This window comes from Octodon degus, unplaced genomic scaffold (genome assembly GCF_000260255.1).
Source record: "Octodon degus isolate 3935 unplaced genomic scaffold, OctDeg1.0 scaffold00097, whole genome shotgun sequence".
Taxonomy (NCBI): Eukaryota; Metazoa; Chordata; class Mammalia; order Rodentia; family Octodontidae; genus Octodon; species Octodon degus.
In genome coordinates this window covers 7,928,653-7,942,823 of record NW_004524673.1, presented here as the reverse complement: position 1 = coordinate 7,942,823, position 14,171 = coordinate 7,928,653, and the positions used below count along the sequence as shown (strand labels likewise).

Here is a 14,171-nt window from a genome sequence, read left to right as displayed (position 1 = left end):
AGTGTATTATTTGTTGAAACTGTACTTTCGATTTGATTTGAAACTGTCTCATTGCTATATGTTTATCAATAAAACTTTGAAAAGAAAAAAAGAAAAAAAAAGATGGACATAGTCCCAAGAAAAAGGAGCAGGCCATTTGCTTCAGAGGCAGGAACAGGATTTGTCTTACTGTTATTGAGGGCAAGTGCTCTTGGAACCCTGTATGTGCGTCTCTTTAATGACTTTTACATGTTCCTCTAAGAAAAGATTTTGAATACTTTGCTGGGTTTTGTTTGTGTTGTTGTTGTTGTTTTCCAGTACCAGGGATTGAACTCAGGACCATGCACTTGCCAGGCAGGCACTTATTCTACTGCGCTATCTTCCCAGCCTCACTTTGCTGTTGATTACCTTGTAAGAACTGAGTTTCAAGTCTTGTGCATACATCAGCTTCACATGTGCTAGCAAGTGCCCTGCTTGACCTCCAAATTTTTGAAGAGCCTATGAAACTGTCCTCAGAAAAAGGCATTTATTTCTTTTTTTTAACATTTGGATTTTGAAGAGAAGTGCAATCTGGGTTTTATTTCTGGCTCTGCCACTGGTTACTATTTAACCATTGCCAAGTAATGTGACGGTCTGAGTTTCAGTTTCTGTCTTTTGTAACGTACAAAGAAGTATCTCTGGGAAGATGGGAAAATCAAATGAGATGGAAAATAGACAAGAGCTGTACTTTTTATAAAACACCTTACAAATGAAAAGAAAGCAGCGATGCCATTTTACTGCTTTTTCTTTAATTACAAGAGGATTGCATAGTTAGAAAGATTGCGCATTAAGCAATCTTTTTCCCACAGTTATTACAAAAATCTGCAAGGGAAAAGTGTAGGAATGTAGTTCTTTCTTTACTAGGTTGAAGGAAGTGCAATTAGATAGCCCGTATCCAAACTGGAGAAATTTTGTCTAACCAAAGTAGTTGTTCATTCTATGGAAAGATAACACCTACATCATTAAATTGATTTGTTTTCTGGTCAAATACGATGTTGGGAAAAGAGTTTTAAGAGAATAGATGTTGAATTTAATTTTCCTGAGACCATGATCATTGAAAAGCTTGTTAATTCAGTTGCTTTCTCTTTGATCATTATCAAGGTGATTCAGGAAGACTTTGCACAGTTCAGATGACATCCTTTGGCATTAGCTTATATAGGGTCAATGAGCTTGTTTCATTTCCTGTAGGACTCAGATGTGAGATTTTTTTATTCACTTAATTGTCTGAAGAATATATAAATTCCTTAAGTATAGGTACATTTCAAAAGGATGAAAGGATAGGTCTTTTTGAAAATAATTTCTTCACTTTATTCAGCTGTTGTGAAGGGTTTTTAAAGTTTCTTTAGCAAAGAAACTTTAGATGAGCATTGACTACTTTCTCATTTTAATCTAAAAGTATGCAAACATTCTAAACTCTTTTTTTTATGTGTCTTTACATATTTTCTAGAAAATTGTATTTTAATGATGTCAGGTATTTTCCCAGCTGACTTTAGTCTATGATACATTAGGGACAAAGTATATTTTTTACAATTCTAACCCTACACTGAAGAAAATCTTAATAGGATCTTTTAGTCAAGTAGTATAAATGGGACATCCCCCCCCAAAAAAAAAAAAATTAAAAGAACAGTAGTGCTGAAACTAGTTTCCTTCCTAATTCAAAACCATTTCAGAAACTGCATGAATGACCTTTTTTTCTTCTTCTTTTCTGTAGCACACACGACTATAATTTCCCATGACTATTTATGGTCTGTACAGCCCATCTCGAACTTCCTTTTTTTTTTTCTAAATGTCAACGGAATAGTTGTTTCTTTAATGGAAAATATTCTATTTTTGGGAAGCTGCTTTTCCTCGGACAAGTAATGGATTTTTGGTGTGTAAGTGTATAGTGGGATGCAAGATTGGCAAGTGTTAAGTTAGTAGATTGAGAGCTTGAAATAACAGTCCTAGGGAAGAAGACTCCTAATATAAAGCCTTTTATCCAAGATTAAAAATAACTATCTATCTGATGTTTGATTTTTTCCTTTTAAAGGAGGATTTTTCTTGTTTTCCCCTAACATATGGCAGAACAGTCCCAAATCCATGTTGAGAGTTTAAATCCAGATGAGTTTGAGCCAAAAGAATGGTGTGCAGTGTAGCAACGTAGATCTAAATTGTGAGCCTCTGTAGCTTCCCAGTTGCTATAGCTGCAACGTTGGGCATGCTTTGGGCCGGACGGGTCTCCCCCGCTTGTGAGCCATGGCATGGTCTGTTCTTCATCTTCCTTTAGAATTATTTGGATCCTTATCACAGAAGGGATTCACATTTAGTCCCCAGTTATGTATTGTGTGTTCATCTGTGTAGATTTTTGGCAGTTTTAGTTATTTTAGGTTTAAAACTTCTTTGTGTCTTATCCATTGTTCACCTTGCCATCTGTTCACTCTTGACAGCATTTATACTGTCTTGTTTGTTTTATTGTACATTTTATTGAAGTATAATACAAATGCAGAAAAGTATTTACTCATAACTGTAGAACCTGATTTTCTTAAACACATTTGTGTAACCAGTATTAGATGTCTTCTTCTGAATGGTGTCTTCCTCCTCACCTAAGAATACCACCCTCACATCTGTTACCATAGATTAGTCTTCCCTGACTTCAGACTTTGTATGATGGAGTCATGCGTCAGTCTTGTATTTGGCATCTCACAGCATTGTACTTGTGGGGGTCATTCTGTTGATGCTGTACTATAATTTGTAGTTCTTCATTCTCATTGCTGCATGTCATGTTACTAGGAACAGCTTACCTCATGTAGTTATGAATATATGGCAGTAAAAGTCTGGACATCTTACTTGGTTACTATGTGGTTTAATTGTATGGTGATATAATACCTATTTTTAAAAAAGTTTCTTCTCTTCCTTAAGTCAGATTATTAACCTTGGCTTACTGGTTTTTCTATATATTCACTATCAGTTATGAAAATAATCAGTCCCTCTTACATGTGTGCTTCCATAAAAATAGATTTTATATCTCTGCATTTAGTACATATATTGTATTCATCACAGACAGTGATTTGTCCTCTAAATCGAGTTCTTTGAGGCCAGGACCTGTCCTTTCACTTAGATCGCTAAGCCTATCTTCTAAGACACCCAGGAATAGTTTCTAAGTTTGTGTAGGGCTCTAAACTAGAACTCTGGTTTATCAATGAGTTTTATTGCATTTTGTCATTGTAGCCTGCGATTCCTGAATGCATCTGCGAACAAACTGGAAACCCTTCCTTCAGCTACACTTTCTGAAGAGACAAGCAGTGTATTACAGGAGTTGTATTTGACAAATAACAGCCTCACAGATAAATGTGTGCCCTTATTAACAGGACACCCCCATCTGAAGATCCTCCACATGGCCTATAACCGACTTCAGAGTTTTCCAGCAAGGTAAGGGAAGGAGACAAAGTGATATTCTTCTTTGCATTTCTACAAATGTACTCATAGAAGAGAAGGTAAAATCTGAAATGTTTATTTCACAAGTAGTGTGAAGCTTATTTGCTTGTTCTTCACTCATTTATATTTGTCTTTTATACAAGGTGCAGTCAGCTGGAGAGAAGTGTATTAGCTTTTCTAATATGAATATATTCAAAGGCCCAGCCACTAGAATGTTCTTAAGATTTTGAAATGAGGTATATCAGTTAGTAAGTAATAGTTTTCCTATTACTTCTCTTCAACCAGCCAAATTGATTTAAAAAACAACAACATTAATTTGTTATGAGAAATAAGAATGTAACCAAGGAATCAGAAAGCTCTTTACAACTACCAGCTTTTGTATTATTGTTTATGGTGCAAAAGAAAGCACTTGCCTAGATACATAAAGCCCTGTGTTCTTTGCTAGCACTACCACAAACAGAATAAAGTGGTGGTATCCTTTCCAACTATAGAAACTATGTAATTGCAAATGATGACTCTCAGAGTCCAGTTTTATTTTTGTACATTTTAAGTTTTGAGGAGCAGTAACATAGTGTCTACTTTTAAGTGAATCAACACACTGAGCCTTCAGTGAGGATTTTCTTTGTTTCTATTTCATTGGCATTTGTTTCTAACAAATTAGGGCTCAGAACAGATACCCTTATGAGAAGCAGACACTAGCCCTTCTGGAATTCTGCTGTCAAACTTCAGCTTGACGTAGGGACCCAGTCAGAATACTGCTAGCATACATCCCTTGTGCTGCCGCCAGGGCCACCAGTCTGTTCTAAGACCTTGCAGGTAAATAAAGGCCCAAATATGTGCTTACTTCAGGTTTGCTTTGTTTCTGTAGTATCTCTTTCCTATTTATTCCCCTCATTTGATACCGATTATTAAACTTTAACATGTTATCTCTGGGTACTTTCGCATTAGTATGGACTGGAAAAATATAGTAGTTAGATAACAATAATATATTTGGAAGGGCTCACTATACTATTTCAGATGGCACCTTTATAAAAACCTGCAAAATAAATGATCATTTGCTCTAATTCGGAGGCTATTCCCCAAGTCACATACCCCATCCTAAGTATAATTTTTTAATTACTTGGTAAAAATGTATTTTCCTATGATTTCTCTTACCTGCGGGTTATCGCCTAGAAGACCTGAGCTCCTCAAGACCCAGGACTGTGGCTTTTTATCTTCTTCAGCTTCATCTTTCATATGACATCTGGCCTCAACAAACAGGCATTCAACAAATGGTCATACTCATCCCCCCTATGTCATTGTTGTCTATGCTCTGTTTTCAGAAATGGAAACTTTGACATTTCCTTTCTTGGGCCTAATCTGCGAATCTTTGATCATTTTTCTCTGTTACCCATTGTTATCTCCATATTTCTCTTAAAATATAAGAGCATCTTATTCGAATAATATTTCAAATAATATTCATGAAGTTAGGCTATCATCGGTGAATTGCTTAACAGTCTGTGTATTAATATTATTTATAACATATCCTGATAGCCTGTTAGATATTTATGATATCAAAAAATCTGATTTCATGAGATAAAAATAGCCATTCTACAGCCAGCCTATAGTGATTATAGAGGTGGAGATGTTGTTTGGTCTTTCACACTTACAAAGAATGCATGAAATCCTGACTCTTGAATTTATTCATATTTGGTTACTTTATTGGTTAAGGTTATAGATGATGACTAAAACAATATATTCAAAGTGTAAAGTTACATTAGAATATGTTATCAAAGTTGGAGTCCTTCAGTATTTAACAAGAAATTAAGAAGAAATTTCTTCAGGGCCCAGTATCTATTTGGGCATTGCCAGGAGGCCAGGAGGTATTCTAAATGGTTTTCTGCATCCCACACTCCTCACCACCTTCTAATCATGTGTGATGGCAGAGTGATTTGCGGGCATGAGGTTTGAAGAGGAAAGTGTGTCCCGAGCCAGCGGGTCAGTCAACAAAGGTCACCTGGGAGAGGAGCGGGGAATCAAGGAGGGGACAAAGGACAGGAGACGTGAGAAATGGAGACAAGACAGGATTCTGATCAAGTCTCGTTTATTCAGGGGAGGGGCTGGGTATATATAGTGGAGACATAGGGAAATGACGTAGGCTGGTAAAAAGGCACGAGTAACTAGGCAACCGGGCTATGACAGGAAGTCCCACCTCCGGGGCATAGCAGGAGACTTATGGGAAATAGGCGGGGTAAAAAGAACTAGGAACCTAGCTCAGCAGAGGTAGGGGAAGAGGAAGTCAGATCCACTAATGACGCTGATGCACCAAGAGAATTTTATAGGTCAGAGGCACTCAGGTGACCATTAAGGGATATGTGACACGGAGTCATGATGTGGCAGATTCACAGGATTTAGAAAGACTCACTTGCAATAGTATTGGAGGCCTGGAGTTATTGTGACTCCCACAAAATTGTATCTTAATAGGAGCTACTATTCTGTTCCTTGCATCTCCTGGAGCTTCCAGGACCAATAGTAAGAAATTATATTTTCAAAGTAAGCTCTTAAAGAGGATATATTGGATTAATGCTGGCTTTTGACCCATCTCAGTAGGATTTTTCACTGGACTTCAGATTAAGCTATATAATAAACGCATTGTTGCCAAGAGACCTTATACACAGATTTCAGATGTAAAAAAAAATCCATTTTCTTCTTGTTGCCAGTTTGATGAGTTGAAGCTAAGTTTTTGTTCTGTAACAGGAAAGGAGATGGTAACATTCTTAGATACATTAAAGCAATGGTAAAAAATATCATTTGCAAAAATGACTATTACAAGCCAGACTTTAAAGTCCACTTTGATTCTGATTTTCTTTCTGTGTGTCTGCATGCGTCTTAACTTGCCTTACAATAATTTTACAAACCTTTATGGATTTCTTTTTCTTTTTTAGTAAAATGGCAAAACTGGAGGAACTTGAAGAAATTGATATCAGTGGGAATAAACTGAAAGCCATCCCAACAACCATCATGAATTGTAGGCGCATGCACACTGTGATTGCCCACTCCAATTGCATTGAAGTCTTTCCTGAAGTTATGCAGCTTCCAGAAATCAAGGTGTGTGGGTGGCTTACATAGCTGTGGGCTTCAAGTCAGCAACAAGAGTGGATTTCCTTGACTCCTCAGTTCAACATATTTATACTTTTGTTGTATTTAACTCAAACTGAAGACCCTATATAGTCCTTGATTCTAAGGGCTACATTTTTGAGCTAGCAGAGTTCAAAAGCAAAACACTAAATGAGATGTTTAGAAAATTGTACTCGTGGGCTGTGGGAATGATAATGAGGGTAGCTACATGGTCAACCAACACTTCTTTCCCGGTCTAGTGCTTTTCTCGCTTACTTCCAGAGTTGCTGTGTGTGTTAGATGATGAGTCAAGTGTGAAAGCAGTTAGAAAAGATCAACAGCACCACTCCCTGTCCCTAACTTACATAGCGAAAGAACACAATAGCCAATCAGCCATAATTCCTTATGCAGACACTGCATCATTACCATTATCAGTTTTTTTCAACTGAATGACATGGGCACAATCGATACTATTCCCACCTGATAGATGAGGACTTGAGGTGCTGAGAAAATGAAGCCAGCGAGTCAGTAGCAAAGGTAGTTTGTGGTTCCCAACTCCTGACTAAGGATAGACTTTTGGAATTGAAACACTCGCTGGAATGAAAGCTGTTTCACAGCTTTCCACATAAAGTGCAGTTTTCCATTTCTATTTTACTGTTTCTAATTATCATCAGCTTTGTGCTTCATAAAATTCAGTAGTTATAGACTTGAACAATGATTAAAAACCGTAGCTCTGTTAGCTGTGCTTCCTTCATTAAGCACTTTCAGTTATAGTCGCATATATCAAATTAAAACATTATATATACATATGAGTATTTTAAGTAGCATTTTTCACCATGTACCAGCTGTTTTCTCTATGTGTCTCTGTGTCTGTTATAGGCAATAAAGAATTTTGCTTTGGACTTGAGAGCACTGCCTGCCCTGGTGGAAGTTTAGAGTGTTTACTGTAAACTTCCAGAGAGACTACACTCTTAATTTCACAGAAGTGAAGAGCAGGGTTCTTCCAGATTTTGATCCTGGCTGTAAATGTTCTCAACACTCAGTTTCTTCATGGAAAATGAAAAGAATCAAATTTCTTTTATAGACTGTTGGAATGAAATTAAATAATGTAAAGTTTTTGAAATAGGACTGGCACATAGGTAGAACTCTAAATGTTACTTTTTTAAACTTATTTTTTCTTTTTATAAATTTTTAGTCACACATGTGTACAGTAGATAACACATCTTAATTCTTTGTATGTACATTCCCATACCCCTCTCTCCATCTCTTGGTGCCTTTCACATTTGCAAAAATCGATCTTTCTGTTTCCTGTTATCAGTCTTTATTTTGATCTTTACATTTGGGTTTCTCATATGAGGGAAAGCACACAATATTTGGGCTTTTATGTGATTTATTTCATTTAACATTATAGGCTCAAGATACATCCATTTTCCTACAAGTGACTAAGTTAAACCTTTATGGTGGAATAGTACTCCATTGTGTATAAATATCACATTTTCTTTATCCAATTATCTGCTCTTGGACAGGTAGACCACTTTCAAGATTTAGCTGTTATAGAGTGTGCTGGTGTAAACATGGGTATGCATGGATCACTGCAAAATGATGTCTATAATTCTTTTGGAAGATACCTAGAAGGGAAATAGTTGGGTTGAATGAATTTCCAAGTGGTTTTGTTTTGTTTTGTTTTGTTTTGTTTTGTTTTGTTTTGTTTTGTTTTGTTTTTCAGGAATCCTATAATAGTTGTACAACTTAGTTTACATTCCCACCAATAATGAAGGATTTTCCCACAGCCTCACCAGCATTTGTTATTATTTCACTTTTTTTTTTTTTTTTTTAATGTATTTAGTACAGGGTCTACAGGATCTCACTATGTAGATCAGACTCGTAGTGATCCTCCTATTTTTCAGCCTCCCAAGCACTGGGATTACAGGCATGCAACACTATGCCCAATCTGTTACTGTCTCAGCATGCCCCAGGGGTGGGGCCAGCATGGCAGGCCAGGGATTGAATCCCAGTCCCTGCTCCTGCCTAAGCAGGTGCTTTAGTCTGCTGAACTATCTGGCCAGCCCTATTTCACTTCTTGATGATAGCCATTCTTTCTGGAGTAAAGTAGAATCTCAGTGTTATTTGAATTTGCATTTCTCTAATTGCCAGAAATGTTGAACATTTTTTTATGTATTTATTTGCCATTTGTACTTCTGAGAAATGTCCGCTCATTTCAGTTGTCCAAGTTTGATTATTTTGGCTGGGTCTAATTTTTTCAAATTCTTTGTATATTCTAGATATTAGTCCTTTGCCTGGGAAGCAGCTGGCAGAAATGTTTCCACCGTGTAGAGTGTCCCTGTACTTCATTGGTGGTTTCCTTTGCAGCGCAGAGCTTTTTAATTTCATGTGATTCCATTTGTTGATTTTAGGTATTTTTTCTTGTGTAATTGGGGGTCAGTTCAAAAATGTCCTTACCTATACCTATGTCTTCAAGAGTTTTGCCTATTTTACCTACCAGCAGTTTAAGGTAGACTTTTTATTTTAATTTAGTATATGGTGAGAGATACAGCTCTAGACTCAGTGTTCTGCATGTGGATAATGAGTTTTCCTAGCACCTCCTGCTCTTTCCTCCAGTTCCTCAGGGATTATTACACTGGTCTCTGTACACTGAGGACATGATGTACCACCCCAGAAAAAAAACAGAGGCTCCAGATTAACATTCTGTTTGCTAATTAGTTTCTGTACCTAGCTTTTAATGTCATGGATTTTTTTAGAAGTATATTGATTAAATTACATAGCATGTGTAAAACCCCAGGCTTCCGTCCTCAGTACAAAAGAAACAGACCAAAACAAGAAAAGTAGATGTTTAAGTGTTATCTATATTTACTGTATTTAACAAAATCTAGCTGTATGAAAGCTAAATGTCTCCTAGTGTTACTTAGGTTCCTGGATTCTAGAATCAGTGCCTTCTATTTCTGTTGTCTTATTTCTGTACCACATTTACAACCCCTTTTAAAATGTTACTTCCATTTTAGTGTGTGGTGTGGTGTACACCTATAAGCCTAGCTACTTGGGAGGCTGAAGCAGGAGGATCACAAACTCAAGGCCAACCTAAGCAACTTAGCAGGACTTCTTAAAATAATAAAATAAAAAGGGGGCCAGGGAGATAGCTCAGCGTCTTAAGTTCCTTCCTGGCAAGTGTGAGGCTGTGAGTCGATTCTTGGTACTCAACAGCAACAAAGGAAAAAAAAAGAAGAAAGAAAGGGGGCTTTATTGTTTTACCTCAATGATAACCCCTGGATTCAATTCTAATCACACACACACACACACACACACACACACACACACACACACACACAGAGTTCTAATGTTGCTTGTAAAAATTTTTCCATTGATTGTCATTTTTTTTTTTTTTTTTTTTTTTTTTTTTTTTTTTTTTTTTTTTTTTTTTTTCTTTTGCGGAACTGGGGATAGAATTCAGACCCTTATGCTTGCCAGGGAAGCGCTTACTCTACTGAACCATCTCCCCACCCCATTGACTGTCATTTTGAGACAGTGTTTCAGTCTGCTGTTCAGGCTGGCCTTGAACTTACATTGTAGCCCAGACTGGCCTTGAATTTACAGCAGTCCTCCTGTGTTGACCTCCCTAGTGCTGGGGTTATACTTATGTACAACCATGCCTGATTTTCCCTTTTTTATCCTGTGATTCCACCTCCCCTCCCTAGCTATTATATCATGGCATATTTAGTATTGTTTTGATCTAATCCTTCCACTACCCATAAATGTAGGGGTTTTTTTTTGCTGAGCTTTTGGAGAGGTGATGGAGTTTGAATAATATCAGTTACTCCTTATGTTACAAAAACAAAATCTTTTAGCTCTAGACAAATAGCTTGATTGAAAAATTAGTTGTCTTGTTTTAGAACCCTGAATTGGTATTTTAGTTTTTCAGATGAGAAAGTTTTAAGTTGCAGTATAATGGTTTATAAACATTTGAACTTTTCAAAAGACAATTCTTAGTAAAAATAGTGTATTTCAAATAAGTGTACTTATGAAAGTCTTCATTGCAAAATGATTCATAAAGTATATTTTTTAAATGAATAGTTTCATTTCCAGGAGGATGTATTGTAGCCTGTCTGAAACAGTTAATTTTAATGTGTTGAGTTAATACCCTACATTTTATATTGCTTCTGGAAAATAAAGTACAATAATTGTTAGTTGTAAAGTATCTCATGACTATACTGTATTAAGATCATTGCAATTATAAAACAGCTGATACTGTTTAAAATGATGAGATCATGGTACATTGAACCAGGTAGTTCTCTCTAAACAACACTGTCTTTTTAGACATTAAAGGAAAATTCACAGCTTCATTACCAGAACTTTCAAAACAGTTATTTAAAAGAACAAACATATCTCTGTACTAAATTATAGATACTCAAATATTTTTTTAAACATTTGAAAAAGTAGGCCATTATTCATGTATTTCTAAAACAAAGACTATAGGTACCTTCTAATCTGAGCTAGCATTTAACACTGGTCTTTTTTTCCATTTTGGTACATCTGATGAAATCCGCTAAGTGATCTTTTCATGCCAACTTCTGTGTCTGGACAGGGAGTCATAGAAATTGTTAGTAAGAAAAATATGTTTTTAGGATTTTATGTTGAATTCAGGTAGGCACAAAGTCAGAGTACTTTTTTACTCCTTAGTATTATTCTCTTCACACTGCTCAGCACTGACTATTATTAAGTTAATGTTGTGAACCACTGGTCCTGTTGCCTTGGAGCACATCGACAGGAGATGAGGCCTAAAGGTTTAGCTCAGTGGTAAGGCATTGCCTGGTTCAGCCCCTAACACTAGAAAATAGATAAAACAGACAGCTCTCCCTCTGGATAGTGATTAGCTCTCAATCAGCTATGGAAGAAAACCTGCTCCAAGTTCCCACGTAAGCCACACTTAGCTTGGCTGGACCTGGAATGGAGTCCACGCCTCGGGCATAAGGACTGGCAAACCCCAGAAGCCAGATGGCCTTGGAAATGACATTCGATTCCTTCCTCAGAGCCTTTCGCTGACTTGCACACAGGCCACACTGATGTAGTAGTTCTGCTACAAAACCCAAGCAAGCATAGTGATTTCTAATTGATGACTTACTACTATAAGCCTTTTTAAGTGTATTTTAGCAGTGGAGGCATTTTGAAAAATACTAGTGGAATTGAGATGTACAGACTATATCAGCAACTTCTTTATGTCAAATTTCTATATTCCTATGGCTTCTCCACTAAGTGAACAGCATCCTTTAAAATACTTCTTCACTTCAGAGAGTTCTTTTCATGTATATGCTATGCACTTAAGTAGACTACTTGCTTATTTTGAGTGAATTCATCTCTAGAATCTGTTGTTCCCTAACTAGGTTAATGGAGTATGATTTTTTTGGGGGGGGTATAAATTTTTTTTTTTAATTATTTGTGTGTGTGTGTGTGTGTGTGTGTGTGTGTGCATGCGCAGCCAGCTCAGCCCACCAGGGGGCAGGGCTGGCTGGCATGTGGTGCTGGGGGATTGAACCACGGTCCCTGTGCTTTGTTTAGCTTGTTCTAAGTAGGTGCTTTAGACCACTGAGCCATCTCACCAGTCTGGTATAAAATATTTTTAAAAGTTATACTTTTCATGATATAGTGATTGTAGGAAGTTGAAAGGTAAACAGACCTTCTTTTATAAACAGTTATAAAAGAAAGCAAAATCCCAGAGTCAGTGGGTAGGTCAGACTTGGCCCAGTTAGACCCAGCCAAGTACTGTTTATCATTCTTATCCCTAAAGTGCAACAAGAGAGAGAGTGTTGGTTCAGTTTTAGAGAAATATAGAACATAGGGAGACAGGTGGGTTAGAATGGAAAAGGCAAACATTTAATTCTTTTGAAATAGGATAATGGACATGAGATAGGTCTGGCACAAGTTAGGTGCCAGCTGGGTAGAGACGCTGACCTACTGGACCTAAAATTAGCGAGGCGTCTGTAGTGCGCATCTAGAACCCATAGCCTAGCAGCAGCCATCATTGTCTTAGAACCTGGTTACCTAGTAGTCTTTTAGGAAATTTTCTGACAGAAAGACTAATGTCATGACCGACTTTAAGAAATAATAATGTAGTCACCCAGTTTATATAGAAACCATATTCCTAAAGTCATATTTGCAAATAATTTAGTTTTAGTATTTCTAGAAGTTAATTTTAAGAAGAAATAGAATACTCTTTGGTGCAAAACGATTATTTTAAAAAGAAAACTTTACTTTGGTTGTCATTTTTATTTTTTTATTTATTTATTTTGTATTTAGGACAAGGTGTACAGGGTCTCATTGTGTAGATTGAACTCATAATGATCATCCTATTTACAGCCTCCCAAGTGCTGGGATTTACATGCGCCATCAATCCCAGTCTCAGTCACTGACTCAGTACGCCTCCGGGGCAGGACTGGCATGACAGGGCAGGGGATTGAACTCCAGGCTCCTGTGTCTGCCTAAACAGGCATTTTAATCTGCTGAGCTATTTGGCCAGCCCTGGTTGTCATTTTTATCAGTTCAAATCCTTTTAAGATTGCTTAACTCTAATATCTAATTGAGAAAAAATACAAAGTGTATGGAAATTTGTAAGGAAGGCTTTAAAGAAGATTAAAATCTTATTTTGTAACTCCCTGAAAGGTAAGAAAGCTTAAGCATTAATATTAATTTATGAATAATTATATAAATACAATTGTGTGTAGAAGAACACTACTACTTTGGCATGTGTGGTTCTGGTAAAAGGAGGGTTCAGATAGTCTCAAGTTATAAACATCCAGTAATGATTAATTCACTCAACCTTCTACAACAACAGCAATAAATAGTAGTTTAAGAGAATTTGACTAAAAGTTATATATTAAGAAGTAATATATGTGTGTGGAAATTATTTTAGTATTAGGCTAAAATGTTGCAGTTCTTGTAAAACAGAGAGGTGGTAGATTGTGTCTCTGTGAAACAATCTGTAATTCATCGTTTGCTCTCTCTGTGTTTCTGGCCTTACCTTCTGTTTTACCTAAGCCTTGACCAGCCACACACAGCTTTTGTTGACCCAGCATGCATGCTCCTCTGCTCCTTCCTGGCCTGCCTGTCAGCTCTCCTTAGATGCACTCCTGCTGTAGCATGCCATCCTTTAACTTTGATTTTGCACAAGAATCCCTTTCTCTGGAAAGGTCTCTCTGGAGTCTCAGTAGCTGCCTTGTACTGTCACGGCCCAGACACACTTCTGCTATACTGTTTGTGCTGGGAGGAAAAGATTGTGTTGCTTATTTCCCTCACTAGTTTGGGAGTCCTCGAGGATGGCTATTTGTCTGCCATCTCTATATCCCTGATGTCTGGCTTCTGGCTGCTAGTTGTTAGGTGCTTGGTGTATGCCATGTTGAATGAATATTTGTATTTCTTTGCTTCTTATGAATTGAAAATAAAATTAGCGAGCCTATTCTGTGGAGAAATATGTTATATATTACCTCTTACCTTATCAGGGCAGGGAAATGATGAGTATGATCAGAAGTTGACAACTGTTGAGTGAGTGTGACAGCCGAGGTGTCATGTGAAGGCAGGAGGCAAGGGGCTGCACCGTCCCTGGGAGCCAGTAGGTGAAGACGCTGCTGCATGGCAGC

General features: G+C 37.1%; 1 protein-coding gene across 1 annotated transcript in view; it reads left to right on the top strand.

Moving 5' to 3' along the window:
• Window positions 1-14,171, top strand: part of Phlpp1 (PH domain and leucine rich repeat protein phosphatase 1) — a 243,207-nt gene that overhangs the window by 209,256 nt on the left and 19,780 nt on the right. Inside the window, exons 12-13 of the mRNA XM_023723146.1 lie at window positions 3,226-3,426; window positions 6,357-6,519. Of these exons, the coding sequence (XP_023578914.1) occupies window positions 3,226-3,426; window positions 6,357-6,519 (364 nt within the window). The remainder of the gene's footprint in view (window positions 1-3,225; window positions 3,427-6,356; window positions 6,520-14,171) is intronic.